This window comes from Syngnathus acus, chromosome 10 (genome assembly GCF_901709675.1).
Source record: "Syngnathus acus chromosome 10, fSynAcu1.2, whole genome shotgun sequence".
Lineage (NCBI taxonomy): Eukaryota > Metazoa > Chordata > Actinopteri > Syngnathiformes > Syngnathidae > Syngnathus > Syngnathus acus.
Window position 1 is genome coordinate 22,509,234 of NC_051095.1, and position 27,852 is coordinate 22,537,085.

Here is a 27,852-nt window from a genome sequence, read left to right on the forward strand (position 1 = left end):
CGAAGAAGATGAATAAAAATAGCAGTAGCAGTTTGCTTTATTGTATTGCAATGTATTTCCTTATTCAGATTTGTTTCAAGACTACAGTTAGACTTCATTTTGATGGTTAATGCAGTTATTGCAATTTTGTTGTTTTATCACAGTAGGTTGGTTTATTAAATTTGAAAAACCAGAAGCCATTCATTTACAAATGTGATTGCATTTTAGTTTACATATTTAAATGTTCAGATATTAAGATGTGATAGACAGTTTTGCATGATTTGAATGAGGCAAAATAACACGCTTTTTCTCTCGAATATATTGTTATAATCATTTGTTTCAGATGTACTGTAATTATTTTCTGTATAAAAATTAAATTTGGTGGTCAAAAAGTCTTTTTTCAAACTTGAGTCTTTAAAAAGAGGGGGTCATCTTATAATCAGGGTTGTCTTATATTCGGGCCAATACGGTATTAACTGTGCAAGACTAAGTCCCCATGAACTTCTATGTGAAACTGTGTATGGCCGATTAAATGGCGGTGTATGACACACTATCATAGTAACAATCCTAAATGATTGAAGAGAGAAAGTGATAAAACTGTAATAATGAATTTGTTCAGCCAACAGATTTATTTTAGATCAAAAATGCCTTGTGTTACAGGCTGCAATTGATTTAAATTGTGGCAAGTTAGAAATATATGCATAATGTCTGTCGAAATAACAAATACGTGCTGGGCACAGAACTGAAGCACTTATCTCTGTACATATGGCACTTTCTCTAAAAACGTGGGTGGAGCTTTTTTCCACCGTAATTTTACTCACTTTACTCTTCTAGCAAACATTTGATCAGTTCTCACCACTGATTCTGAGTTTGATTCTTTCTGGTTTCGTGATTCAACCTACTTTTCAGTTTCCGCTTGCTCTATCTCTGTCCATCTCTCACACCTGATTAGTAATGTTAATACCCTGTGTAATGGAGGATACATTCACATCATTTGTTCCTCTGTGTGGCTGTGTATGAAAGTGAGAGAGAGAGAGAGAGAGAGAGAGAGAGAGAGAGAGAGAGAGAGAGAGAGAGAGAGAGAGAGAGAGAGAGAGAGAGAGAGAGAGAGAGAGAGAGAGAGAGTGGCTGGAATGTAAGGTGTCTGGGAATGGGAGATGAGTTTCCGCCCCTGATCCCATTTAACCTTCCAGGTCCTGCTGTCCTCTCTGAAAGAAAATCCGATGGTAATGCAATCACAATCAGCTACAGTCCAGACGTAGACTGATGGACAGATGGACACACGGACTGACTGGCATATGCACATACACACAGAGAAGCATGCTCCCCATAACACGACCACAAGTGAGTCATGCAGAAAATAGTTCTGGATACGATGATGAGGAGAGCGTCGTCCATGTGTGGTGAGGACCTTTTAATTTACATTTTTTATTGTAAAGTATCATTCAAACAGGGAAAGTTGGGAATATCATTATCATGCTTCTTTATAACCGACAAGGCACATCTGTCTCAATAATGTGCCCTGAGGAATATGCACAATGTACGTAAACACACGTGTAATCAACCTGCAGGGCTCTCCGGCAATAATCACCACAGGAGGAACAGACTCTTCCTTCAGCATCATAAATATAGGGAGGAATAATACTGTCTTCCAGATATCATCAATCACACATAATCTAAACCTGTGCCACCGCACTCCCAACCCAACCCCAATCCACCTCAGACAGAAATCCAGGAAGGGTGATTAGGGCAAAGGTTTGTTAAACATTAGAAGCTTCCGATAGAAGATATGCCATTACAGCATTACATAGCTTATGTGGTGATTCAACACTTCAACTAAAAGGTTGGCTGTTGCATGAAAGGACATCGTCTTGACAAGACAATTGCCGTGTATAGACTTTGCAAATGCCCGGTGAAGTATAATGGTGACGCAAAAAAATTGTCGACGCATCTCGACTGTTGTGCAAATGTAGTTCCCCCCAAGCGGGAGCACACATACATTGAGTGACATTACTTGCTTGTTTTCATTTAAAGACAGGAAGAATACACATTTGTTTTTCTGGACTTTGAGTTTTATAAGCAAGTTTTTTTTTTTTTTTTTTTTTTTAAAGTGCTTGGATTCAAGAATCATTGGGTGCGTGTAGAAGCAAAAGAACTGTACACACACATTCAGCAGTTTATGCTTACTTCAGACTCTTACTCTAGGTACGTTCAATGACCACTCAGACAGTAGAACATCACAGACATCCGTCGAAATACTCATTCAATGTACCGAACAGTAATGACTAGTACGTGTCCATATTATGGGGGGTACGTGGATTTTATCTGGCAAAATCAGGAGAGGTGGGAAGGGTATTTTTTTTTTTTTCTTTTTTAGAGTAACTACATTGGCAATTTGGCACTAAAGTTTTTGTTCCCAGTCATTATGTATTGTAGACCAGGTGACCAATTTTTCTTTTTGCTGTTACACACAATTAGTTGTTATTTCTAACAAGCAATCACAGAAGCAGGTTGAATATAAAATATATAGTTAACTACTTGTTTAAATATATTTTGTTCCACAAAAGACAATATTGAATATTGTTCAGCTACATTAAGCATGTTATCAAATGGGTTTGTTTACATTGATGTTTTTTTGTGTATAAAAAGAAAATTAGTTATATCTGTTGAATTGCATTGTTTCACAAAAGCAAATTGTTAATATAATATCCTTAATATATGCCGGTCAAAAAACCACATCTATAGACCTCAAGTAAAATGATTAAATGGCCTGAAACGTCAATAGAGGGACACAAATAATATGTGCAGATGTCGTCAAGTAGTACAGTAAGGAAAATGTACGACTTCAGATTGGTCTCAAATGAACTATCCATTATTGTAAAGACATTCGTTCTTTTACTTCACAATTACCGCTGCATGTTTGCGCTTCTGACTCCATCACTCTGCTCACTCAAATTAGATACTTCCTGCCGATAGAAATGTTCCACCTTCAGGGTCACAGCAAGTCAGTGATGTCACCCAGAAGAAGAGTGGGTGGCCCTCAAGGGGCCCCTGGGGATCCCTGTGGCCTGCCTCTGTCAAGAATGATCATCAACGGGCTGTCAGACTGACATGCGGAGGAGCAACCACCTGCAGGAACACAATTGCTGAGGCCACTGATCGGAAGTGTGCAAGAGTTTGCCTTTGAAAGTTTGCCAGCATTTGACGGACAGTATATGCTAACTGGCGAAACACCTGCATACTTAGAGTGGTCATTTTGGTTAGGTGCAACCTTTTAAAAGAAAATGCTAAATTCTGAATGTGGAACGATTACTCTTAAAATGATTAATATAATTAACCTTTCATGGAATTCAATACTGACTTGCAAATTGTTAAAGCAGCAGGATCTCTGCGCTCTTAAAATTATCTCACCAAGACCCCAGTGTCAAAAAGAAATGTAAGCGCACGGATGGAGTAAGGCCAAAGCTGACCTTCCACTTCTTTCATCCCTTTTCTCTTACCTCCTTTCATGCTGTTTTTCTCCTCTATAACTTTTTTTCAGTTACAGAAGGTCGGGCTGGCACTGTGGGAGCTTGATCGCTACTGTGCCTGGTGACGACACGCTCGCACGCACGCACGCACACACACACACACACACACACATCCACACACACACATCCACACTCACCCACCCACCCACCCACCCACCCACCCACCCACACACACACACACACACACACACACACACACACACACACACACACACACACACACACGCAGCATCTTTTCGTTTACTGGTGAAAAAAATAATACAAGGTGTGTTTCTACCAGTTTGTCCAGGTTTGTCCATTTTCCTTGTTAGCTGACTTGTTTGTTGCTGAGTGTATTTCTTTCTTACTACCAACATTTACAATACCTGGCTCGGTGATTGTGCTCACATAATGCTTACCTCGTACTTCCTTTCAAACTCAAAGAGTCATTTCTCCTCAAGACCCCCCACTGGGGGAAAGAAAACTGCCAAACAATGAGTCATCCATGCACACATTACTCTAAGAAAAGAAACCAAGACAGACCCACTGAGACACAGAACTAACATAAAGCCTCTTTGCTAATTATTCACAAAGTGACTTTTGCGAGTGCTCCAGTTAAAAGATGACACAACACGCTCAGTGAGGCAACATTTTTGGGATAAAACAGACGGACACACAAAATCAATCAGCTGGGGAGTGCACATATGCCTGCTGCATGAGTCGGGTTCATCATAAGGCACCAATAGCTGCAGAGGACAGTCTGGCCACACACTGATGGCAATGCCTCCCATATGGGGTTAGTGTAGTCAAACAGGCAGACGGATGTCTGGAATTGCTGATGGCTGCACACTGATTAATACAGGGAGATGATGAGGGAGGGCTGAAATCAGAACACAGTGATGGGAATAATCAGAGGCAGCGAGCTGTACTTTCCCCGGCATTTAAATATGGTGACCAGAAGCTATTATAGTCGTTCTCTCTTTTCAAATTCCTTCTCAGCATCGCAGTGCACCCACAGCAGACGTTATATCACCCCGCCCCACTCCTCTCGCTTTGAAAACACTTTTTCACCTTATATTCCCCTTTGAAAGTTTACACGCACATTCAGCTTGAACCCATTTTTTGTAGTTACTGGAATAGAAGCACCACCCAGATAGCCCCAGCAACTTCAACAACAACAAAACCAACAACTATCCGTGAGGGAGGTGGGATGCCTCATCCCTTCATGGTTCTTCCCGTGAGAACATTCCCTCTTCCCCTCATTTCTATTTCCAGTGTTTCATTCAAGGGTGACGGTTTCTCCTTTCTGTAAGGAACCGATGAGTGCTTATAAGAAAAATAAGAAAAGAATCAATCAAGTAAGGCAATGACAAAGTCGATTTTTACTTTTGTCTATCCTTCTCACCTCTCTCTACTCATCCCTCTCTCATCTTCTCTCCATCCAATTCCCTCCATCACCCTCTCTCTGGTGAAGCATAGTAATCCCATTAGGATCAATATTCCAGGCGAGTGAGCATCCTTTCACTGCAGCAATTACAAACCTTTAGAGACATAAAGGAGAGCATTTCTTCACAGCTTAGACCATCAATCAACTGTTTAGCTTCGGAGGCAACAGCTTTGTGTGTGTGTGTGTGCGTGTGTGTGGGTGTGTGCGTGTGTGTGTGTGTGAGCGCGCACGTCTTTATTCTCAATTGTTTTATCTGTGTTATTTACATGACTGCTGGGATTTTCTTCTTATAGATCATATTATGAGCAGCTCTGAATACATGAGAGAGTTTCTGCCCATCTGCTGCTGCACCAAGGGCAAATTACCTCCCTTGTGTAAGGATGTATTAGCATTGTCCACAGTGGGAATTCATACACAGCAAAGCTTGGGTGTTTAGCCAGGGGTTAATATTTCATGCCTTCATGTTATCTCCCTCACGTCTTCCCTCCGCCATCCTCTGCTTCCGCACCACCGTCAGCTTATGCGCCAAATGTACCCTTTTGCAGCAACACTGTTTGGCATGTGTGTCAAACACGCTTTATCCTAATTTAAACAATTGGTTAAAGTAGTTACTTTTGACAGATGTAGAGCCTGCCTGTGATTGTAATTGCACAAAAAAGCAGTTTCTCGCTACGATGAATAGCAGGCTAAAATCTTCTCTCGGTCTCCCTCTAAATAGCCTTGGTTCCTTCGTCTCTGTGTCTAATGAGGTGGCGTGACTGACAGAAATGGCGAGGGCATATCAGTTCTCATCTTGTCAGCTCTGTGGCCACTTGCGCCCCTCAATGTCACAGGGCTGCTCTTTGCCCGAAGGCCTCTGCCTTCCATCTAGCTAACTGCTCCACAACCCCCATCTGGTACGTCTCGCCCTGAGACAAAGTCAGCCGTTGGTGTCATTCTGGAGGCACAATTGATGGCCAACTCTGGATTCCACGTTGGTTGCAATAAGCGGTGACTGGAAAATGCATTTCATCAAATGGACTCTGTATAGTTAGTCTACAGGGGAAATGTGATTCAAGTGTAGGTCAGACTTTTAAGAGAGAATAACAATTTAATCAGTTGTTTACCGGAGCATAAAATGGAAAATGCTCCACTTCAGGACGGGTGCTGCTGTGTGTGTGTGTCACAGTCAAAGTCCTCTTCAAACAAGTGCTCCGAGACAACATCCATACAGTCAGAGTAAATGACAGTTCCAAATGGCCTTCTATTTTTATTGAAAATGTGGAACTTCATCGTTGCCCGTGGCTCACGCCGTCATTCAGATTCTTTGCCATGAAAAAAATCAATTAGACTATCATTAGACCAGGCTGATGATGAGGTTCTGTTTATCGTTAACTGCACATTATTTGATTCTTCATTTAACAGGCAGCGCCTCATTTACTGATGATCCATTTAACAAATGTTGTTCTAAAAGTTTCTAAATGTGTTGAGTTTTGAATGTATTTGTCTTGTGCAGTGCACAGTTACCATGCTAATTTCATTTTAGAGAGGCAATAAAAAGTGAAAAACAAATGGAGGGGCTGGGGGCTTTCTATTAAGGTTGCTCTGCACATGAGTTGATTGTAAATGAATATATACATATAAATATATAATAAAAGAACATTAGATTGGAGCGCATAAAAGGCTTGGTAAAAGATGGCACCCTGGCTAGTGAGCAGTTTGCGGATTAACTGCAAAATTATTGACGGAAAGCACAATCAACTGAAGGCCAAGTCTAAAGCCATGCCATCACTCAGTAAGGCTTTTCTTCTACACACATCAGAGCGAGGAACAGATTGAATCCTATACAGCCAGCACTGGCTGTTCTTTGCCTTCATCCCATTTCTATAAATCTCCAAACACTCACAAAATGCACACTACAGTAGTGTGAGCATCACTTGACAGCCTTTTGGGAACAAATTTGGCTTTCTGTCCTCTTCAGTCGTTCCCCCGTTGGCGAATCTACCAAATGCAGCTAATGCACATCCCAACCCATCTCACTTCCAACCTGCTTAAATTCCAACAGTTGTAGGATTCACCCTCCAACACCACTCCACTCCCCACACAAAAACACACCAAAAGTCACCGTTCTGATCTCCAACTCATTTCCTAAAGATAGAGAGAGGACAAGGGATAAAAATTGAGCTGAGGACGAAACAGTGCAGGACATCTTCCTCTGAATCAATCTGTGTATACTTTCATTCTTGCTCATAGAGTAACTCCCACAAGACACCAGTGTGCCAAGCCAAATGTCTCTTACTTCTTCTTACTTGCTACTACAAGATACAAACTGAATAAAGCTCTTCAGAATGCTGTGAAAACAAACTATGTCTTCCTTTCAAATTCACAATCACCAAGAACTGATTTGACATGTAGTCTTATATTTTGAAGGTTAGAATTGTATCAAAACATGTTGGAAGTCATGTTCCAATTCATGTCTGAAATAATATAAATAATGTCTAAAATAATTTATTACATACACCTTCGAACACAGATTTAGAGGAAATACTCATGGCAAGTTGTCTTGATCTCAGTAAAAATGGCTCACTATGCTCGTGTGTATGCTGGTGAATAAATATGTGCTGACAGTCTGAACGCCTCAATCTGAACTGTGCTTGTCTGTCAGCCTGCTGACTTGATTGACCGATGAGGAGACATGCAGCAAGAAAAGAAAGAAGCAAAGGGGCGCATGAGAAGAAAACAAGAGCAGATTGCCGCATGTGTTTTTTTGCCACAAGGAGCGGTGAGGAGATTCTAGCCTTCTAAAGATAGATGGAGGTGACAAAAATTCTGATCAAACAAACAAAAGAATAGATTGTGTTAGTGTGTCTGAGTGTGTTTGTGTGTGTGTGTGATTTTGTACTGTCTGCATATCAGCAGGGACTTGTGTAGGTGAATGGCAAGGTGTAATAAGAAATGTGACCTATTGATTGTTTGAAGAATGATGTCTCAGCTTTTAAGAACAGCGGTGCCACTGAGACAAAAACACACCGAAACGAAATCTTTCATTCGAATTTACATTAGCTTTGAGTCATCCAGCATGCCATCTTTAGCAGCTAACACATGCATCTGTGACAGATAAAATCTGTTTACTGTATGATGATGGTGATGTGTAGTTAAGGTAGCCTGAAGGCTACCATTGTGACAGTCTTAAACAGAAGCGGAAGTGGGCTTCGCCAGATTGCCGACCCAATTAAATGACTGTGGTGTGAAGAGGATCAGTAGACAATCCTGGGGAGCAACACATATAGAAACATTGGGCTCGACTTGTACAATTAAACCACTGTGATTCATGGGGGGAGTCTCAGTTATGGGAAAAACATGAACAGTACTGAACTGCGCTATGAACACACACCTAACTAAAAAGCTTCAAGAATCTTCTCTGCCTTTGATCCAGCATCATGAGGGCATCCTTTTTGAAAGGTGGGAGTTGCTGCAAATAAGACAAGGAGGATAAAAGAGCACAACTTGACCTTGATGCTCCTGCTTGACATTCAGGCTTGGTCATAACAGCAGACGACAAGAGAGCCCGGGGTGCGATAACCAACCGATAATACTTGCTCTCCCCCGTCTCATGACCCACCGTGTAAGCAGAGATCAGAGGAGTAAAGACACCGGAGGCCTATGGATGGACCAAAGAATTTAAATGCCATGGAGGTGATTGATTAGTTGACCTGACCTGGACTTATATGTCAATGAGATGGATTGTGAAAGAACATCAAGCATGCTTGATGGTGTGAGTGTGTGTGTGTGTGCGTGCGTGCGTGTGCATGTTCAACCACTCCTGGTCAACTATTGACAACTATGGTTGGTATTTTGAAAAGAGAAAAGCTGAGGGGAGTCAGAAAGGGAGGATGCACCTGATCTAAAGAACTGGACTGTGTTGTAGCAGGCCATTCTCTTACAGAAGGCAACCGCATTGTTAATTCTTAAATCAAACACAAGCAGTAAAATGATGGAGGTGGGTGTGCTACAGATTTTCAACAATTAGAGTGCTTTGGAAAATATTTGCATGAGGATTGTTCCCAAACAGTCAGGTGCAGATTAATATTCAGTTTCTTATAAAAGTAAACATACTTGACCGTTTTTAAATTTTTATCGCATTTAATTTAAATGTTCACATTTTTTTAGCATGGCACAGAGAAGCAGACCACACACATAGTAGGCACACAAGGACAGATGTCAGAATGATGGGACAAGCATACGGTGACGGCACCCCTGAGCTGAGTCTTATGGGTTAAAATGACCATCTGTTTGTTTTCATCAACACAGCCTGCGTTTCCCGGCAGTCCCGTCTAACTTTCTCTTCCAGGAATCTGAGTATAATCAGTAGGGACTGTCTTTTCCATGTGTGTAATGTTGTGATCAGTCACACAATCATTAACTACTCTGGCCAAGTTTGGGTCCATTTATTATTCTTCATTTGGGATACATTCACTTAATTGTTTGCAGAGATGGGCACTTTATCCTATTTTGCCAGTCTGTCCTCTGTCATTGACCTGGGCACCCTTTTGTCATCGTCTCTCCATCCGTATTCAAAATATAGCCCTTAAAAAGTGTTAGGGTTGACAAATTATCTTGATCGTATGATTATGTTGGAATGTAGACAAGAATGATTAATTTTGTTTAAACCTTTTACCTTTCCTTGACTCTGAAAAGTTTAAACATTCAGTTGTTGAAACTTTCCAAATGTTGTGGAAACATTCTTGCTTAGTTAGTCATCTAAAATGCTCCACTAGTTTCTGTTTTTCACAACCTCGTAAAACAATGAGCTGGGACCCTCCGCACTGATTAACCAGTTGCTGAGGTGACCACCAAACATGTCCAATGTCACCCCCACCCTGTTTGTTCTAAACAAAAATATGCTCTTGCAAGAGACCAAAGGCAGACTTCGTTCGAACATCGCTGTATGCACAGTGACGAACGATTTCTCCACTTGCAAGTGTTTAAAAGGCATACTGTCTCCCGTGTGGTTCTTGCAAATAAGTTAGAGTGAGCACCACTCCAACAAAAAGGACTTCCGACGACGGTCCATCGTCAGTCCGGGGGAAAAAAAAGTCCAACAGATAAAAAACCCAATTTGATTAAAATGGTGGAGTGCATTTATCTATACCATACGATGGCTCCCAAAGAGCTGTAGAAAGCTTCACAATCACTTATTTTTATTTGCAACCTTAAAACGCCCAAAAGTTTAAAATGGCTTACTTTGACCAGGATCCCCTGCTTAGAGCCAAGTGTAGAATCAAATACGAGGTTTCATATTCCACAATGCTAAAACAATTCTGGCACATTTACTACTCACATATATTTAAGTTAGGGGAACCTATTTCCGGGGTAACATTCACATGATGATGATGTAGTATGACGCTGCAGTGACAAAAAAAAAAAAAGACCAGCAGATGGTCAAATTGGAGTTATTGCCGTCATTGTTAATTTCTCAAATAGGATTTTAGAAAAATACATTTACTTCACTTGGTTCAAGACGCTGTGCGTGCTTCCGTCTGTTGGTACTTGACCCTGTTGGGGGCGATTACGGTGATGGACTAAAACCCACATTTGTCCTTGCTTAGTCAGTCCTTTTTTAAAGTGCTAAAATGGAACTAAAACCATTGCATGATGCGGGGAGACCTCCAACTTGCTTGGATTAAAAAAAGAAATCCCCTATAGAGGAACGAGAATGTGACCTGACTTTATGACAGACGTATGGGAAAAAATATTGGGAGTCTGTTGGAGTCTGCTGCAATCTCAAAAGGTGATATGATGTGGCTTTGCATGGCATCATCCATTGTGGCAGTCCACTGAAAGAGTTGAAAAAGTAGTCAATTGATGCCCACTGAGCTGAGGTCACATGATATTGGTTGAAGCCTTGTACGAATATTTGCCATTTTTCACATGTCCTGAGTGTTGTTAGTCACAGAGGGTGTGATTTACCGAAGTCAAATTCCTTGTTTGGCACGCTCAAACATGGCGAATAAAAAACTCTTGAATCTTGAATGATAGTGGTATAAAGTAACTTGAGTGGTAACTTCAGAGGTTCCAATTTACATAGAATACAATGTGATTTAGTTTCAATGTCTACATGCCTGCAACTGAGCTTTGACATTCTTTTTATGCAGGCATTATCCAATCTAGGGCCCATTTCGACAATCAGGCCATCTGATGAGATGATGAGGAGATTGAGGGATTAAGGGAATACATATACAGTACCGGGAGAAAGATGGGTAAGACGAAGGTGAGAGTGGGGCCGCAGGCTCATAACAACAATGTAGTAAAATCACAAGATAAACGAGGTGCTATTTCAGTGGCAGGATTTATCTACTGTCAACATTACCCCCGTTGTTAGAGGGAATCCAATTACTCGATGCCTATCCTCTCCATTTTCCCATATAGTAAGGAGAAGGGAGCAAGAGTGAAGGATGCAATGGAAACATACAGTGAGAGGGATAACAGCAACACCTCAGCCAAATGTCATAATTTTATTCAATTAATTTTTTTATTAAATTTAATACATTTCTAACGCATATTTAGAAGGTAGAATACATGCCAAGAATGGTAAATGGGGCAGGCAAACAGGCTGCAGATCGTGCAACAAAAAGAAGAGCATTAAAAGGCATACCAAATATTCCTGAGTATGTAAAAGGCAAAGGAATTATGAAATGGAGATAGGAAGCGGCGATTTGAAAAGACGGAAGCTCCCTCTAGATTTATTTGCATGCATCTCCGCTTTGTCGCCTGATAAATTATACATGAAGGATGCAAAGACAATAATTATGGGGCATTTTAGTGCAAAACAACGGGATGAGCACAGACGTCGCGTCGGAGGAGCGGACAACTCTGGTCGGCTAAGAAATTCTCCATGGGAAGATCTCTAGAGGGTGCTAAGAGCCGAGGAATCAGAGTGAATTATGATAATACAATGGAGGCTACTTAAGTATACGGTACGTGGTAGGAGGTCCAAGTTAGTCTCCACACTGAGCAACACACATTCAGTTCTTTTCAAAAAATGCCCTCAGGTAATGACGACTTTTGTCTCATTTGAATGTTTTTATGACCTTGCCTGAAGCTCCCCAACAAACACATAACGTACATTCTTGATGAAATGCCTGTCTCCCAGTGTGTGCGTGTGTGTGTGTGTAACAATATATATTCCTCCTTAGCGCCTCATAATCTTTACAAATATCTATTAAACCCTCATTGTCTGGATAGATGGGGAATGTCAGCACACATTTGGCATGCTCTGTGCAAATTGTGTGTTTGTGTGTGTGCTTACGTGCGTGCATGCAAGCGAGTCATGGGGAGAGAGCGTCACCGAGAAGCTGCATAATCAATAAATGAGGGGAAAAGGGGTGGAAATGGGAGCAATTCAAATTGACAATCTAAGAAAAACAAAGGGATGACATCGAATCAAAGCGCGCATTCAGCTGCACCAGTGCGTGCGTCTGCTCATGAGTCTTTCATCCTGTGTTCCACAGGGCTCGTTGCAAAGCTGGGACACGAGCAGCAAGCGATCGCAGCAGTACTGTTGTACCCTTACTCACAGCCACTTAACCCAGGCTAACTCTCTCACTCAGCGCACTCAATAGCCCGTCTGGCAAAAATGGAAAGCCCGCAACAGCATGCTGCTTCACATAAAAGCTATAAAAAGACGCAAAGCCTTGTTAATATTGTGCCCATGGTCCATGTACTTATCCTCAACGGCTAACTGTGTGTGTGGGTGCGTCTATGAGTATATATATGATCCTTAGTGGCTAGCTAGAGGCAATGCCTTAGTGCATAGCACCATCAGCTCTAAGGCAAATAGCGTTGCAGCTCTAACTGCTTCCTCATCCTAACATACACCCACGCATGCACACACACTGAAATGAAAGGTCAATTTCTTACCACACCACTGCTCTGGCCAAGAAACCTAAATTGATTGATTTGACTGCATTCTACTGCGGGCTGTGTGCAAGGAATTGAGGAAAAAGGAAGAAGAAGACTGACAGTCAGAGACGGGCTACGAGAACTTGATGAATCAAGTAAGTGGTGGGCAGATGGGAAGGGAAGAAAATATCATGCTGTAAGATCAACAGGGGCTATAGCCTACCTGGAAATAGAGATTATCAGACAATATCCATGCCAGTATCTGCTATAATCACAATTGTGTGCGAACCTGGCATGGTTAACATGTGAGCGGAAAGGTGTGATTGGATCACTCTATTCTGGTCATGGTGTCGGAAGAGGGAGATTTGTGTGAACAGATGGTGTTTACCTAGTAGCAGGTTGGTTGGATCACCTAACCACCCCCGCTCGACCGACCATACCATTTTAGCACAGCCGACCATATAACACGCACGCACACAAACAAAAGCGCAGACAGACAGCCACCTAGCGACACGAAGAACAAAAAAATGGACCATTATGCATACCAGTCCTCTCATGTCAATGAGCGGTGATAACTCACCAAGCCGCTGTCGGGGAAAGGATGGAGATAAACGAGGGGTGACAAAATGAGAGAAAGGGAACGGCAAAGAGGAGTGGAGGAGAAGAGCAGAATGGGGCCATTGGTCTCTTTTTCTTGGTCTGTAGTTAAGTAGGTCATGTTTTCCTTGGACCGGAGAGTATAGGAATTTGTAAATCTAACATAATAAAGCATTTGGATAGCGGTGACGCCTCTGAAGATGGTCTCCCTTGCTCATTTTCCGCGGCCCATTGCACAACTAGCCAGACGCCACCAGGTGATCTGAGTAGCGAAAATGGAGTGAGACTGGATAAATACAAGACGTATAACTTGATTGATTTTCTTGTCAGAGGAGGAGAATATGAGAAAGTATTTAATGTATTCATAGTTCTACGGAGAGTCAATATACACAAAGAGCTTGTAATCTTCAAAGGACACAATTGTGGCTCCTGAATTTCAGAGGAAACCAGAAATGTGTGGCATTTTGTGTCCTCCTTTCGAGACTTCTTTTTGCTTTTCCTCGCCTCTTTTATGTAGGAGGCGGATAAGAGAGCTGAGGCAGAATGACAATACGCTTTCTCATAAATAATTTACCTGTCGCTTTGACCGAACAGAGAAAAGGAAGAAAGGAAGAAAACCAAAATTGACCACTTCTACACCATTTGGGGATGTTTTCTTGATGACTGTGCATGTCCTATCAACGTGCAACATGCACACTTTCACACACTCAGGCAAGTGGACAAAGATGGGCGTACAGCACAGTGAGGTCTGACAGCGCTCTCCACAGACCGGCTTGTGTTGCTAAAATAAGGCAGTATGGAAAGAGGTGAATTCCCCTTGAGTGGGGCGCAGTAGAGCACTAAAAGCTAAGTGGAGATGGAAAAAGCCTCTAGAACCAAGGCAGAGAGTGAGCGATGAAAGACGAGGAGAGGAGGTGAAGAGGAGGGGAGCGCTGTGGGGGTGGTTGTTTTGGGAGCGTGCAGGGGCAGTGATGCATGCGAGTATATGCATTTTATGTCAAAACAATCAATAACTACCTGTAAACAGCTAGTGTCAAGAGACACAAATGTCTAATCAATAAAAGGCCAAGGACTGTTACACATTTTCTTTTTGTAAAATGTATAATTGTTTTGTTTTTATACATTGTTAAATGATTGACAACCTTGTAAAAAAATATTTACAAGATAGTGGTAAAAGCATTCCACTGATTTATTAAAACTGAATGCGGTAATTAACATTGTCACATTGACATATACAGTAATATTGATGCAGTTTCCAGGGGTGCAATCATTATATTCACTAAAGGTATAAATTATTTATTGTTGTGGTTGTAAAGCTATTTTTGCCTTAGTTCCTTAAGGAAAAATATTACAAACATATGGCAAACTAGCACCCCAATAACAGGCATATTGTTAAACGTACAATATCTCTGCTGTTGACTGCACAAATTATGCTAATATTCTGGAGTTGGTATGTTTATGATGAGTTAGGCTACTTTGTTACTTGCAGGAGCCTTGGAAAACGTCACAGTTGCTGTGTGCTCAGGTAATGACCAATCATGGCTTAGCTTGCAAATGTCACATGACCAAAGTGTAAAAATGAGTAAGAGGAACGAAGACAACCCAACACAATTTAATGGCATCTGGCCATTGCACTTTGATGTTTGCAGAAAGGTGCTGGATTGGTAAATACATGTATTTAGTATTTTGCTTGGCAAGTATCACTTGATTATCAATTTTCTTTGTGTTATTTCTATCATGTTGAGTAACAGGCCTTGGAACTGACAAGTGAAGCTATGTAGTATGCGTGCAGTCATGACTGGGCCATGCAGAAAAAAGTGAATCAGAGGAGTTATGCTTTGTGTTATGTGGAGGCTTTTATCTCCAGGCCGCTGTCTGCAGTCTTGCAGCCAGTTGTTTTTTTCCTGGCTGGCCATACTAATGAAACCACAAGTCAGATGTTGGCACAACATGGATGCTATCCTTACTACGTTGCACTACCGCTGTTTCAATCTCACGGTCGGTGTGAATATGATGAGAGTGAGATATGGGTGCATGAGCACAAGGGGAAAAGCCATAAAAAAGGCTGTAAACAACTTTTGCCTGATCTCAGAGTCACACAGTTGTTGCTCCGGGAGCAGCAAGAGACCAAAGATAAGTGATAAGACGAGTTGGAGTGTGTCTGACGGGAAACACTCCACATAGTGTTGTTTTTCTCTTTCCATCTGCAAACTCTTTTTCCCTGCAAGCCACCGTGTGTGTTTTAGTGGGTGAGCGACTGCCACAGTCCTATAGTCTCCCAAGAGAGCTTACTTCAAACAGACTTGAGAAGCACTGCCGAGGGTTCACTCACCGCCTGTATGTGTGCACGGTGCACACATTTGTATCCATAGCATGCCTGCAATTTACCTTTTTGGTCTCTCATCTGCTCTGCTCTCTCTTTTCATTCCGCTACATGCAGCGATTCTGATCAAAGAATTGCTGCAAAATATCACATCGCATTTATTCATCGTCTCAATGTCAGATATAATTACATAATTGTGTCTGTTAAGCGGTGGAAATTGTGCTCTCTCCCACCCCCGCTCCTAAAAAAGAAAAAAGTTAGCACTGATAATAAACAACACCCCTGATTGCTGCCGGGCGTGTGCATGTGCTGTCACCTCATATCAGCGCCTTTACATAGAATTACAGACTATTTTGCCTACTGATGTTTGTGCAACACAAGTCCTGGTGAGAAAAACCATCAGAGGCCTTCAGGGGATGTGTTGCTCTAAATTAAAAAAATATATTTGCATGTTCTCCCCGTGCCTGGATGGGTTTTCCCCGGGTACTCCGGTTTCCTGCCACATTCCCCCCTCCCCAAAAAAAACATGCATGGTAGGCCGGTTTAGCACTCCAAATTGTCCATAGGTATGAGTGTAAATGGTTATTCGTCAATGTGTGCCCTGCGATTGGCTGGCAACCAGTTCAAGGTGTCGCTCTGCCTATTGCCTACAGCCTGCTGGGATAGGCTCCGGCACGCCCGCGATCCTCGTGAGGACAAGCGGTTCAGAAAATGGATGGATAGATGTATAAAAAAGTCTGAAAAGTGAAATGGAATTGACTCAACTCTCATTGTGCTTGAGTATGTGTCGCTATACGTGAACAGTTGTGTGTGTGCGATTTGGGATGTGAGGGAGCAAATATAAAAATTGCCAGTAGCACATCAGAAATTTGTTGTAGCACACAAGACAAAATGATTTGCCTCGACCTTTTTCGATTCTTTCTCTCCAACCTCAGCCCCCCCTTTTTCTTTTATCTTGGCTGTCCTTGAGAAGCAACACGTGCCAGTTCAAGACCACTTTTGAGTTACATTTGGTCCTTGGTCTTTATTCACACTCTTAATTCAGACATTGCTCTAACAATAACAATAACAGTGTTGATTATAGTAACAGGAGCAATGCAGCAATGATATGAATGAATGCCACAATATATAATAGAATGTAAAATAATATCTTTGAATTCTCATAAGATGCTTTGTTTAATGCTTATGGAGAAAAGAGAAGCTTGGTAAAGTAGGATGATTTGTTTATTGATTTGTACTATACAAAATAGGCACACTCACCTAAAAGTTAAAAATGAAAGAACTTTATACTTTTTTTTAAGACAGATGATAATAATAATGATCATCTGTTGGCCATTTGTTTTTGTTGTAAATGAATGTTGAAATATATTTTAATTCAGGCATGCATAAACACTTTTAGGGGTTGTTGTCTATTAATGCAATATTTTATCTGGTCTTACTGCACTTAACAAGTAGTGACATTTTTTATTAACAGTTATATGATTGTCTGTTTGTGTGTGCATTCCTGACCAATTAATAGAGGGTGTCGTTGCTCAATAGCAATCTACGGCTAGCCTTCTCAACACAAATGGAAACCCACCTGAGCTGGCGTTTGACCAATGCCATCAATGCTGCATCAGGCTGAAAGCAAACTTGCGTACATGAACATGCACACTTTCAGACGTTCATCAGGATGCATTAGTGGAACAAAGGCTGAGAGTCACAATGTGTGTCAATGGGAGAGCTCAAGACAGAGAACAGAGTACAAGCCCAACAGCCAAATAGTGTTCCCATGCAACATTGTTAATGTGATCAATGAAATCCTTTCACTGCTCTTTTGGCTCATCTTGTTTCTTTGTTCCACTCTCCTTAACAGCAATGGTGTGAGCGCAGACACATTTCCAATATTACTTTGCAAGAACTTCCTATGCGTATCCTCTTGAAAATATCCAACACAGCACCTATTTTTGTCTTAAAAGTGTAACCGCAAGCTACTTTGAGTGAATTGAGGGGCAAGAGCGGCTATGTAGCGCTGCCGTGATGCACCTCTCTACTGTCTGAGCCGCTTTCCTCAGCCTGTCCCTTGAAATTGGCTTCACATGAACGAGGTAGCAACAGCTAGTGAGGGAAACACTAGCTGGCGGCGTGGAATGACTCAGTCTAGGCAGGAGACAGGAAGGCTCTCCACCTTGTTTTATATTAATCACAAAGACCTGAAGTGAATGTTTGTGAGAGGAAGAAGCGGGGAAGGTACCACAGAGAATAAAAAGGAGTTAAGGAAGTATTATGGAGTCAATGCTTAGGGGAGATGAATATTAAAGATGAAAGGAGGTGTTAAGAAAGTGTGGAGGTGGCAGCAGCACCAATGATGGCAGCGGAAGGTTAGCTCATAAGAAGAAGGAACATGCAACGCTTGGTTGGGTTTCAAGTTTACAAACAACAATGTGATGAGTCAATGACTCACTGCTGTCATCTCTAAACCCAGAAGGTATAATAAGTCTACATAGATGAACAATGGCACTTGGAAGACAAAAACTCCTTTCCAACACAAAGACTGGGATCAATTTTTCACTTGGGCATGACTGTAACTGTGACACTTTCATCCGTCACACAGTTAGCCGTAGCATGGATCGATCACCTGCGGTGTCAGTGGTGCATGGCTAACAAATGGGATCGTGCTGCATATTACTGTTGCGGTAATTGAGGATTTTGATGATTTCTGGCTTAGAGAAAAAATAAAGGGACAATGGAAATGATGAATGGATGTGTAAAACAGACTTTTTACATGTATACTTGTCCAAAAAATTTAAATTAACGAGACAACGGAATGACAAGATTAGTTTTTCATTGTCTGTCAGTCTATGTACGTACGTACGTATGTATGTATGTATGTATGTATGTATGTACTTTTATGTATGTCTGTATGTATGTATGTATGTAGGTATGTATGTATGTATGCATGTATGTATGTATGTATGTATGTATGTATGTACTTTTATGTATGGTTGTATGTATGTATGTATGTATGTATGTACACTACCGTTTAAAAGTTTGGGGTCACAAAATTGTTTGGGTGACCCCAAACTTTCGAACGGTAGTGTAAATATTATTATAATGAAATATTATGAATTAAATATTATAAATTATATCTTATATTTGTATAAGATTATAAAAAATCTATGAATATAAGTATACATATATATTATAAGATTTTTTACACAGAAGATTATATATATAATCTATAAATAATTATCTAAATAAATATATACACTACCGTTCAAAAGTTTGGGGTCACCCAAACAATTTTGTGACCCCAAACTTTTGAACGGTAGTGTATGTATGTATAGATATGTGTATGTGTATATGTAGTATGTGTAGATCTACCTACCTACCTACCTACCTACCTACCTACCTACCTACCTACCTACCTACCTACCTACCTACCTACCTACCTACCTACCTACCTACCTACCTACCTACCTACCTACCTACCTCTCCCCCTGTCTATCTATATCTTAAATACATTATTCCAAACTTCTGTTCAAAAAGAGAATTTTCTAATCCAAACTCACACACGCACACACGCACGCACACACGCACGCACGCTCGCACGCACACACACCCACGCACGCACGCGCGCGCGCGCGCACGCACGCACGCACGCACACACACACACACACGCACACACACACATTGATTTATTGACTACTGATGCTGCTTGAGTGAATTCAGTTCACCTTAATTTTCTTTGTATTTATAGAATACTATCAATGGAATACTAAACTGATCTACAGTTATAACCCTAACCTTAATACAATACATCCTCTGCTCTTAAACAGTAAGAAAGACCAAGATTTGTTCACACTGCAGACAAATCCGATTTGCTTCATAAATCCGGAAGCTCTTCTATGATCTGATAGGCTTTACTGGGGTCCAGACATCAGCACTTTGTACAGATTGCATCGATTGCTGTGGTAGCAGCATAGGCTAGGTAAGTAAGTATGTTGGACACGCTTATTGCAAACACAAAATTGTGAGCGGTAAAAAAAAAAGTGAATACTGTATCAAAGTCACACAAGCACTTGCAGTGATAGGTTGCAGCGCTCAATTTCTTTTCTGTATCACAAGTGCACAGCCAAAGAAGAGACTGACGCTATGAGCTTTGCCAATACTGGAGGTCAGACTGGTGGTGGTGATTTGTCGTTTATGTCGCGTGTGTGTGTGTGTTTCACACAGAAAATGATGGAAACTCCCCAATAGGAATTCCAAATTGAATAATCGCAGAAATGACATTTCTAACCATCACTTAGAACAGTGGTCCCCAACCACCGGGCCGCGGACCGGTACCGGTCCGTGGGTCACTTGGTACCGGGCCGCGGAGCCGCACAGGAAAAAAAAAAATAAAAAAAAAGATTTTTTTTTTTTTTTTTTTCATTGACGATCAATTCATTCAGGTTAAGACGCTCGTCCCGGTCACGTGACATGTTTCCCCAGTCGAGCCCGCAAAGCTAGCAAAAATGAGTAAGAATTTATTTTGAAAAATGTAAAAAATTTGGCGAATCTCTCCCAATTACATCTGTCGGTGCATCTGAAAAATAAGGACTCTTGACACAGGGCGCTCGTCTCGGTCACGTGACATGTCACCACAGTCAAGCCCCCGAGGCAAGCAAAAATGAGCAAGAAACAGAGAAGTTTGGAAAGCTTCTTCGGAAAGGGAAAAACGTCCAATGAGGACACTGAAGAAGAAGAGGCTACGACTTCTAAGAAAAGGAAAGCTGCATTTAAAAGAACATTTCTGGAGTCCTACTTAAAATATGGATTTATCGCCACAGGTGACTCTGACGCGCCAAGTGCACTCCGCATATGTGGCGAAAGGCTAGCTAACGAGGCAATGAAGCCTTCAAACCTGCTTCGGCACATGGAGACCAAGCATCCTGCATTTAAAGACAAACCTTAACCACTTCAGGTGTCATTGTCTCCGATTACGCCTAGATGGGAACGGCTCATTTCTGAGAAAAGAGCTCGGTGCTCCCACTAATTCAACTTTTTATTTTTATGTGGTATATATTTGTTTTTATGCCAGTCGTATCATTTTATTTCATCCTATTTATATATATAAATATTTAAATAATAAATATATAAATATATTTATTTATATAAAGGCCGGTCCGCGAAAATATTTCTGACACGTAACCGGTCCGTGGTGCAAAAAAGGTTGGGGACCACTGACTTAGAATACAAGCTGGCTATGAAAAAAGTAGCCGACTGGCCATTTTTATTAGTGGGATTAGGGAAAAAAAGTTGGGGATGACGGAACAAGAATAGCTCCATCAGAAAAACTACCAAAAACCTAATAGCCTCCATCAATAAAAAAATATTGTACAATGATATTTCATCACTAAGGAATAAACAAAGTATTCTTCTTATTAATGCTAGTTTTACTACTACCTAAAAATTCCAAAATGCTCCAAAAAATGCCCCTTGAGAGCTGTGGACAGCATCAGGATGTCAAAGCAATATGAGTGGATTCGTTTTTGGTGATCAAGGATGCCTCCCACTTCTATACCTGAGATGTTGCTTTTGATGATCTTGTGGGAAAACGTCAAATTTCGCTGAACCGAAGCCAATCAATCTCACTACGAGAAAGTCACCATTTAATTGACCAAGTGTGAATTAATTGAGAAACCCAGTGTTAAAACGTTTAGCTATTTTTTCGCAGCGCCATAAAAGTGTGAATTTTTTAGGATGAGCGTTCACACGTAGGGAGTACAGAAAATGATTAGATGGTGTCAGCCGAGGATGGAGGGGTGCTTCGAGGCACTGGAGGAGTGGGATGTGTTATGGGATAGGTGACACACATGGCGGCGCCACATGCAGATGGCACACATGGATGAACAGCCAGCGTGATGAAGCATGAAATCGGCCACCTCGCTGGACCCACTCCTCCAAATGCCCCCCTTCCCTTGCATGCACACTGACAAAAAGAGTCAGCTTGCCAATTCTTCACTCACCAAGAATCACCACTATGAAAATTTAAATCAACACACGCCCATACCAAGAAACACCCCTATAACCCACCAATACCCCCCCCCCCCCCCACACACACACACACACGCTGATGGAAAATACATCAGTAAACTTACGAGGAAATTAATTTTCAGGATTCGACGCAAAACCTTTTCACGTCAACAACACCCATCCTAACAAGTTCTAACAAGATTGTTTTTCTGGCAGGCTGCATTACCATCAGAGTGATGTCAAACCTCCCACTTGTGAAACCGATGAGAGACCGGACAGATTGGACATGCAAAAATGATGATCACCATTTCAACAACGCTCTCACACACCAGGTACACACATGAAACTGCCAGGCCGCATGTATTGTAGACAACTGTACAGGTGCTGATGGGTCTGCACACAATAAAATGTGGTGTTTTCAGGAAGGACACAGGGGGCTGAAAGCAATCTTCCAGTTGACCTTGAGTAGGAAGGACAAAATGTGTGATGGAAGGAGGGAAAAAAGCCAACACGAGCAAAAAGGAGTGAAATACATAATCTATCTCCAGCGGTGGCGTATAGCAAATGCTTTTACGGTGATTGAGGACGAATCAACCTCACAGGCCGGATAAACTGAAAGCACAGTGAAGCTAATTTTCCTCATGCAGAGCGCAATTAAAATAAAGAAAATAAAGAAAAGAAGGAGTTGAGAATGAGGGAGAGGAGGTGGGTGGAGAGGAAAGCAGTCAGTGAAGAGGCCCAAGTAGGTGGAAGCCCAGACGGAGAGCGAGTGAACCAGACAGAGACAGATGGACGGAGTAAAGAGAGGCAAAGCCAGAGTGTACAAGAGAGCGAGCGGCCTTTGTAGATTACTTTAACTGTTCACTTTCGAATCAGCATTGCCTTTTAATGACTCACGACAAAATTCTCACACTGTGCATGTGTCTGTGTGTGTGTATGACCCACACGTCTTATATCAGAGATTTTTTTTCTTTTTACCATCTGGTCCCACACATGCTAATTTGTTTGGCCGTGACACGCACATTTCAATCGCTTTGCTATTCCTCCTCTCTCGGGCATTTTGCTTCCTACACTCACCTTTCCCTTTTGTGTCCCAGCTTGCTCTGCGACATTGCTCTCCATCAAAGCAGCTGTTTCCTCATACATAGCCCTAATGTACATACCTCCCACCCCCACCCATATTTATATTAATTATTTATATACTGTTTCTATACTGCTCATCCTCACAAGTGAGTTGGTGCCTATTTCAGCTGACAGGTGAGAGGCGGGCTACACTGAAAAGGTCGGCAGTCAATTACAGCACACATATAGACAATCAACCGTCCATAGTCACAAACACAACTATATGTTAGTTTTTTATATTCATTGACTAAAAGTTGCTAGGATGTTAAAACAAATGTCTGAGACAGAGAGAGTGAGGGACGTGGAGAACGTGTGCGTGCTCAGTACCTTAGGTTGCCATTAGGTGGCGCTGGTGCCTGGCAAAGAGCAGAGAGAGGAAAAGGGCAGGATGGACAATTGAAGGGAAGACTTTCCTATCTTTTCTCTATTGCTATCATTAATTTAACTTGCTGAAACTGGTTTTCTTTTACATGTGCCTACTTTTTATTCTTGATTGTGCTCCTGCTATATTGTGTTAAAAAACACAATTTTATGAATAAAATAACCTTGAACGACGTATCAATGTGCAGTTTGAAATGATCTGATGCTGAATTAAAAGACAAATTAACGTTCTGTGGAATTCCATGCAAAGGTTTTTGCTCCCTTCCACAAAGCTGCTTGAGACCTTTCCCAGCTTTGCGAGAACACACACACAGACACACACCTACGCAGCGGCATAGACAGATCGCATTGGCACTGAGCAAAAAAAGGGGGCTTTGCCGAGAGGAAGTGCAGGTGACCACAGATGGCACTCTGTCTGTGTCACTCTCTTTTTTTCCTCTCTGTTTCTGTGCCACAGATGGACTCAATCACACCTATTTCTCCCTCACAAGGCCCTTGGACACACTCTCATTCAGCATCAGCATTTATCTACGTCTGTTTTGTTTAGTGTCACGAACGATGGTGGTTGATCCATCTGTCTTCATTTACACAACAAGTAGAATGGGAGCATGAGTATAATTCAATTTATTTAATACATGTGACATTTGGTGTAACAAGTGTGGATGGGGGTAACTTGAAAGCCCGAAGGGCCACCCACTCTGCAAATCAGGAAGTCAACTACTGATCTGTCATCTGTCTCCATAGAGCAACAAGTCAGCATCTTCCTAATTAGTCACCACGGATACCACAGGAACTCTTTGGTCTACCATATTAAGGCAGGAATTGTGTGTATGTTTTTTTAAAATAATGTTTGCCAAATAGGCACCTAGGTCTGATTTGCTGAGAGGGTTTGTGTCACACTGGTCAGCGCCTGAAGGAACGGTTTGATTGGCACACTAACGCCTCACACTCACACCACAATTGATCCAACTATATGACACACAATAGCTAGATATTTAAAAAATATCCCTCCCTACCATAGGGACCACTACACTAAACACAAAAAAATAAAAATCTTACAGACACAAAAACACAGGCCAGAGAAAACTCAAAACCACAAACTAAGTCCATGCCATAATGTTTGATTAGTTTTGAATAAAAACGGCGAGTGACTGAAAGTAACCTTGTATGGATTATATTGCGGTGCACAGATGCATAAATTAAATCAACAGAAAGAGGGTAACAAGAGCCCCATACTTTTCTTGCCATCAGCTGCCTGCCACTCACTATAATTACAATCAACTCAAAAGGTGATCGCCACAAAGCTGGGGGGCACAAAAGTGCGCTCATACACACAGTTCAGCAACAGCTTCAAATTAATGGCCAAAGCATACACACATGCACATGCACTTGCAGTATAATGCCTACTCACGCTCAGATGCCAATCATAACTTAAAAGTTCACATCAAAGCCAAGTACGCAAAACACACACACATTGCACATATGACACAAGGCAAAGTTGAAAAAAACGGTGGACAATTTGTAAAATCGAGGCTCTATTGCTACTGACAATATTGTCTGGAGACACCGTATGTAGCACGACCGCTGTATTGTGTCTGGGGGTCTTACCTGTCTCGTGAGAGAGGGTCTTTGTTCTTCCTGTGTTGCCTGAGTGATGCATCGCTCTGCACTTCTATCACTTTCTGATTAACCCTCTACACCCTTAAGTCCTCCACTCCGCTCCACTCTCGTCAGAGAGCCCTTGTCTTCTTTCTCAATGTTTGTTGCGCCGCGTTTTTTCGCGCACTTTCTGTCCTTTGCAGTTCTTCTATTTTCGCTCCTTCCCGTGTGTTTTGAGGCAAGCTTTGAGAAGCTCAGTCCACTTGCTGGGTGCCAGAGTGCTGTGCGAGACAGGCAGAAGGAAAAGGAGCTCTACACAAGCACACTTAAGCAGTTTGGGACAAGACACTAAAACACACGTGGAGGTGTTTCCCTGCGGAGACCAACGCTGCGCACGGACATGCTTCAGGCAAAAAAGATGAGCACGGGGCTCTCTGCCGCTATCCCCTTTACCAGGAGACCGCACGTCTTTTTGTCCCCCTCTTACTTCTTGTCCTTACTCCTTTTTAAGATCAATCCGTCACACATCAAGGTCAAGGCGGGCACGGGGGGACTAGATGGATGAGGAGACACTGGGAGCAGAAAAGAGAAAGCCTTTCAGCCTGTGGCAGGCAGAGCAGAAGAGAGGAAGCGATGTGGCTGCAGCTCCATCCTCCATCTGGTCACGGCTGAGACTGAGAACAGACTCCTCGCGCACACACTCCCCCTGTCTCTTTCCCTCCCTCTCCCTCTCTCTCTCTCTCCAATCTGGAGAGATGCAGAGGGAGAAAGAGTGACTGCGAGACCTAATGAGTGAGCCGAAGGGATGGGAAAAAGAGACGGGAGACAAAAACAAAGAAGTGTAGCTTTTGAGAGAAGGGCGGGGAGGTGACAATGCAAGTGGCAGAATGTTACCACAAGAGTGTTTGCTGGAGACACCACAAAATGTGGACATTATTCGGGCAAATAACTAAGAATACATGGAAAAAAGCCCCTGATCTTTAACTGCAGGAGAAGAACAATAACGAGGAAAAAAAATCAAACAGGAAGGAGGCCAAAGGGCACCGCAGATATTAAGCCAATATTATGTCAGATCTCTCATGGGATGTACATACATTCTGAAAATGACCCAACATGAAGGAGAATAGAAAATATCACTCAATGCAACCTCTAGAGACACCATAAACAGTGCAATAAAGTGGGAACAAATCAACCAGTCATCAATCTTTTTTGTCATTATGGGATGAAATTGAATAAATTGACCCAATAAACATCACTTTAGATGAAGACAATCTAATAAAATAAAGAGCAACAGCAACACCTCATCATGCTTTCAAGGACTTGGGGTTCCCTTATTATCCAGCAGAGAGCAGCCATCTAGTCCTATTTGAACCAGCCATCTGGAAATTTTATTATAATAATTGTACGCTTGATAGAAAAAGAAATGTAACATAAGAGAGAATACTGAGAAACTCTTGTCTTGGTCGGGGCAAATGCATTTGTGGAACTTCCTAAAAAGATGTCAGTGTTTCAAGGTTTGTGACATTAATGTAGATAATGAACCATGAACAGAAAAAGAAGAATGACACAGACCTTTCAGTGAACAGTGATTGAAAACAGAGAGAATAATAGTCAACCCACATTGAGCAGCGAGGCTACATCTGAAGAAAGCATTGAGTGTGCGCATGTACAGTTTAAGTGCTGGAACCGTTGACAAATGCCATCCTCTGTGCCACAGCTGCAGAAGGCCATTGTTAGCCTCATTTTCCACCTCCTCATTTGGCATTGCCAGATATCATCATCTGCAGCACTCGGACGCATACCCACATAGGTGCTTTGTATGTGTCAGCACGTACGTTCATGTTCACACATACACGTGGGGATCAAGACTACCGTGCACACATACAGCTCTGCTCCCTCGGTATACACACTTGCATACACAGGTGTCGAGTCTAGATTTAAAGCAGAGGCGGGGCCAGGGGTGGGGAGGGTGTGGTGAGGGATTGCGGCTATGACTTCATCCCAATAAAACTGAGAGTGGCGCCCAGGTAGGCTCAGTAGGGGCACAGGGGGAGATGGCAGATTTTCAGATGAGGTTTACATCAATTTGTCATGATGAAAAACTCATCCGAGACAGAAACAAATTGCTTTCTTGACAACAATTTGTAATACTCTATCATACACACATGCGCACATTCACCCTCAAAAGCCCTCTGCACGGCACACGGATCCACATGCATGTCAACAAACTGACTGATAGATTTTCGTCATCAGGTTATTCATCATTACCTCCCTGTATCGTTATGACCTTTTATGTACCTGTGCACGGGCAAAAATTAGGCTCCTCCTCTCACTTTCTGCAATGACTCGTCAACGTATTGTTTTTACATTGAAAGATGCGATGTATAAGGTGTTATCCGTGGCTTTTATGGTTCTCTCGTCAGATCTACAGTTATTAAAAATATATTGTATTGTTTGAACACATTTACATTCCAGCGCTTTCCTTTAAAACCGCTCATCCAGCTTGTATAGGCTCCACTCACCCTTGAGTCTTTGGACAAGTGGTCGAGAAATACACTTTCTCTCTGGACAGATGGATTTTGTTGGTACATGATTGTCAAATTAGTTAATTAAATTTCAATTGTCATTTAATGTTGTTAATTTACTATATCAAGTATTGGTATAACTAAGTATGACTACAACGATTGCCGTTTCTTTTACTACTTTTCGATAACATTCTCCAGTCTAGCCACCCCCAAAAATAATTTCCTCAGTGATGCTTTTTCTTTTTTCGTGGTTGCCTTTTCTAACCCCCGATCTCTATGCGTTCCTCCCCTTCACCTGCCTCCTGAACTGAAACATGGAGGAGAAGGGAATGAAGGAAGATGGAGGGAGGGAGCGAGGGCGGGCGGGAGGAGGAGGCGAATAGATGGGGAGGGAAGGTGTTCTGTAAGGTGCCCCCTTGGGTTGAACATGGTCATTTGTCATCAGGCTGAAAGCTTAAGAAAAGACTAGTTAACCTTTACAGCCGATCCCCG

At 42.0% G+C, this 27,852-nt stretch overlaps 1 protein-coding gene across 9 annotated transcripts in view; it reads right to left on the reverse strand.

Moving 5' to 3' along the window:
- Positions 1 to 27,852, reverse strand: part of tenm2 (teneurin transmembrane protein 2) — a 216,853-nt gene that overhangs the window by 86,887 nt on the left and 102,114 nt on the right. Inside the window, exon 1 of one of the 9 annotated variants that reach the window (XM_037262355.1) lies at positions 24,845 to 27,456. The exons of 7 other annotated variants lie outside the window; for them this stretch is intronic. In XM_037262355.1, coding sequence (XP_037118250.1) covers positions 24,845 to 24,896 — 52 coding nt within the window. In that variant the 5' untranslated portion in view covers positions 24,897 to 27,456. Of the gene's footprint in view, positions 1 to 24,844; positions 27,457 to 27,852 lie in introns of those variants that run through there. One more of the 9 variants, XM_037262356.1, reaches the window with a different exon arrangement.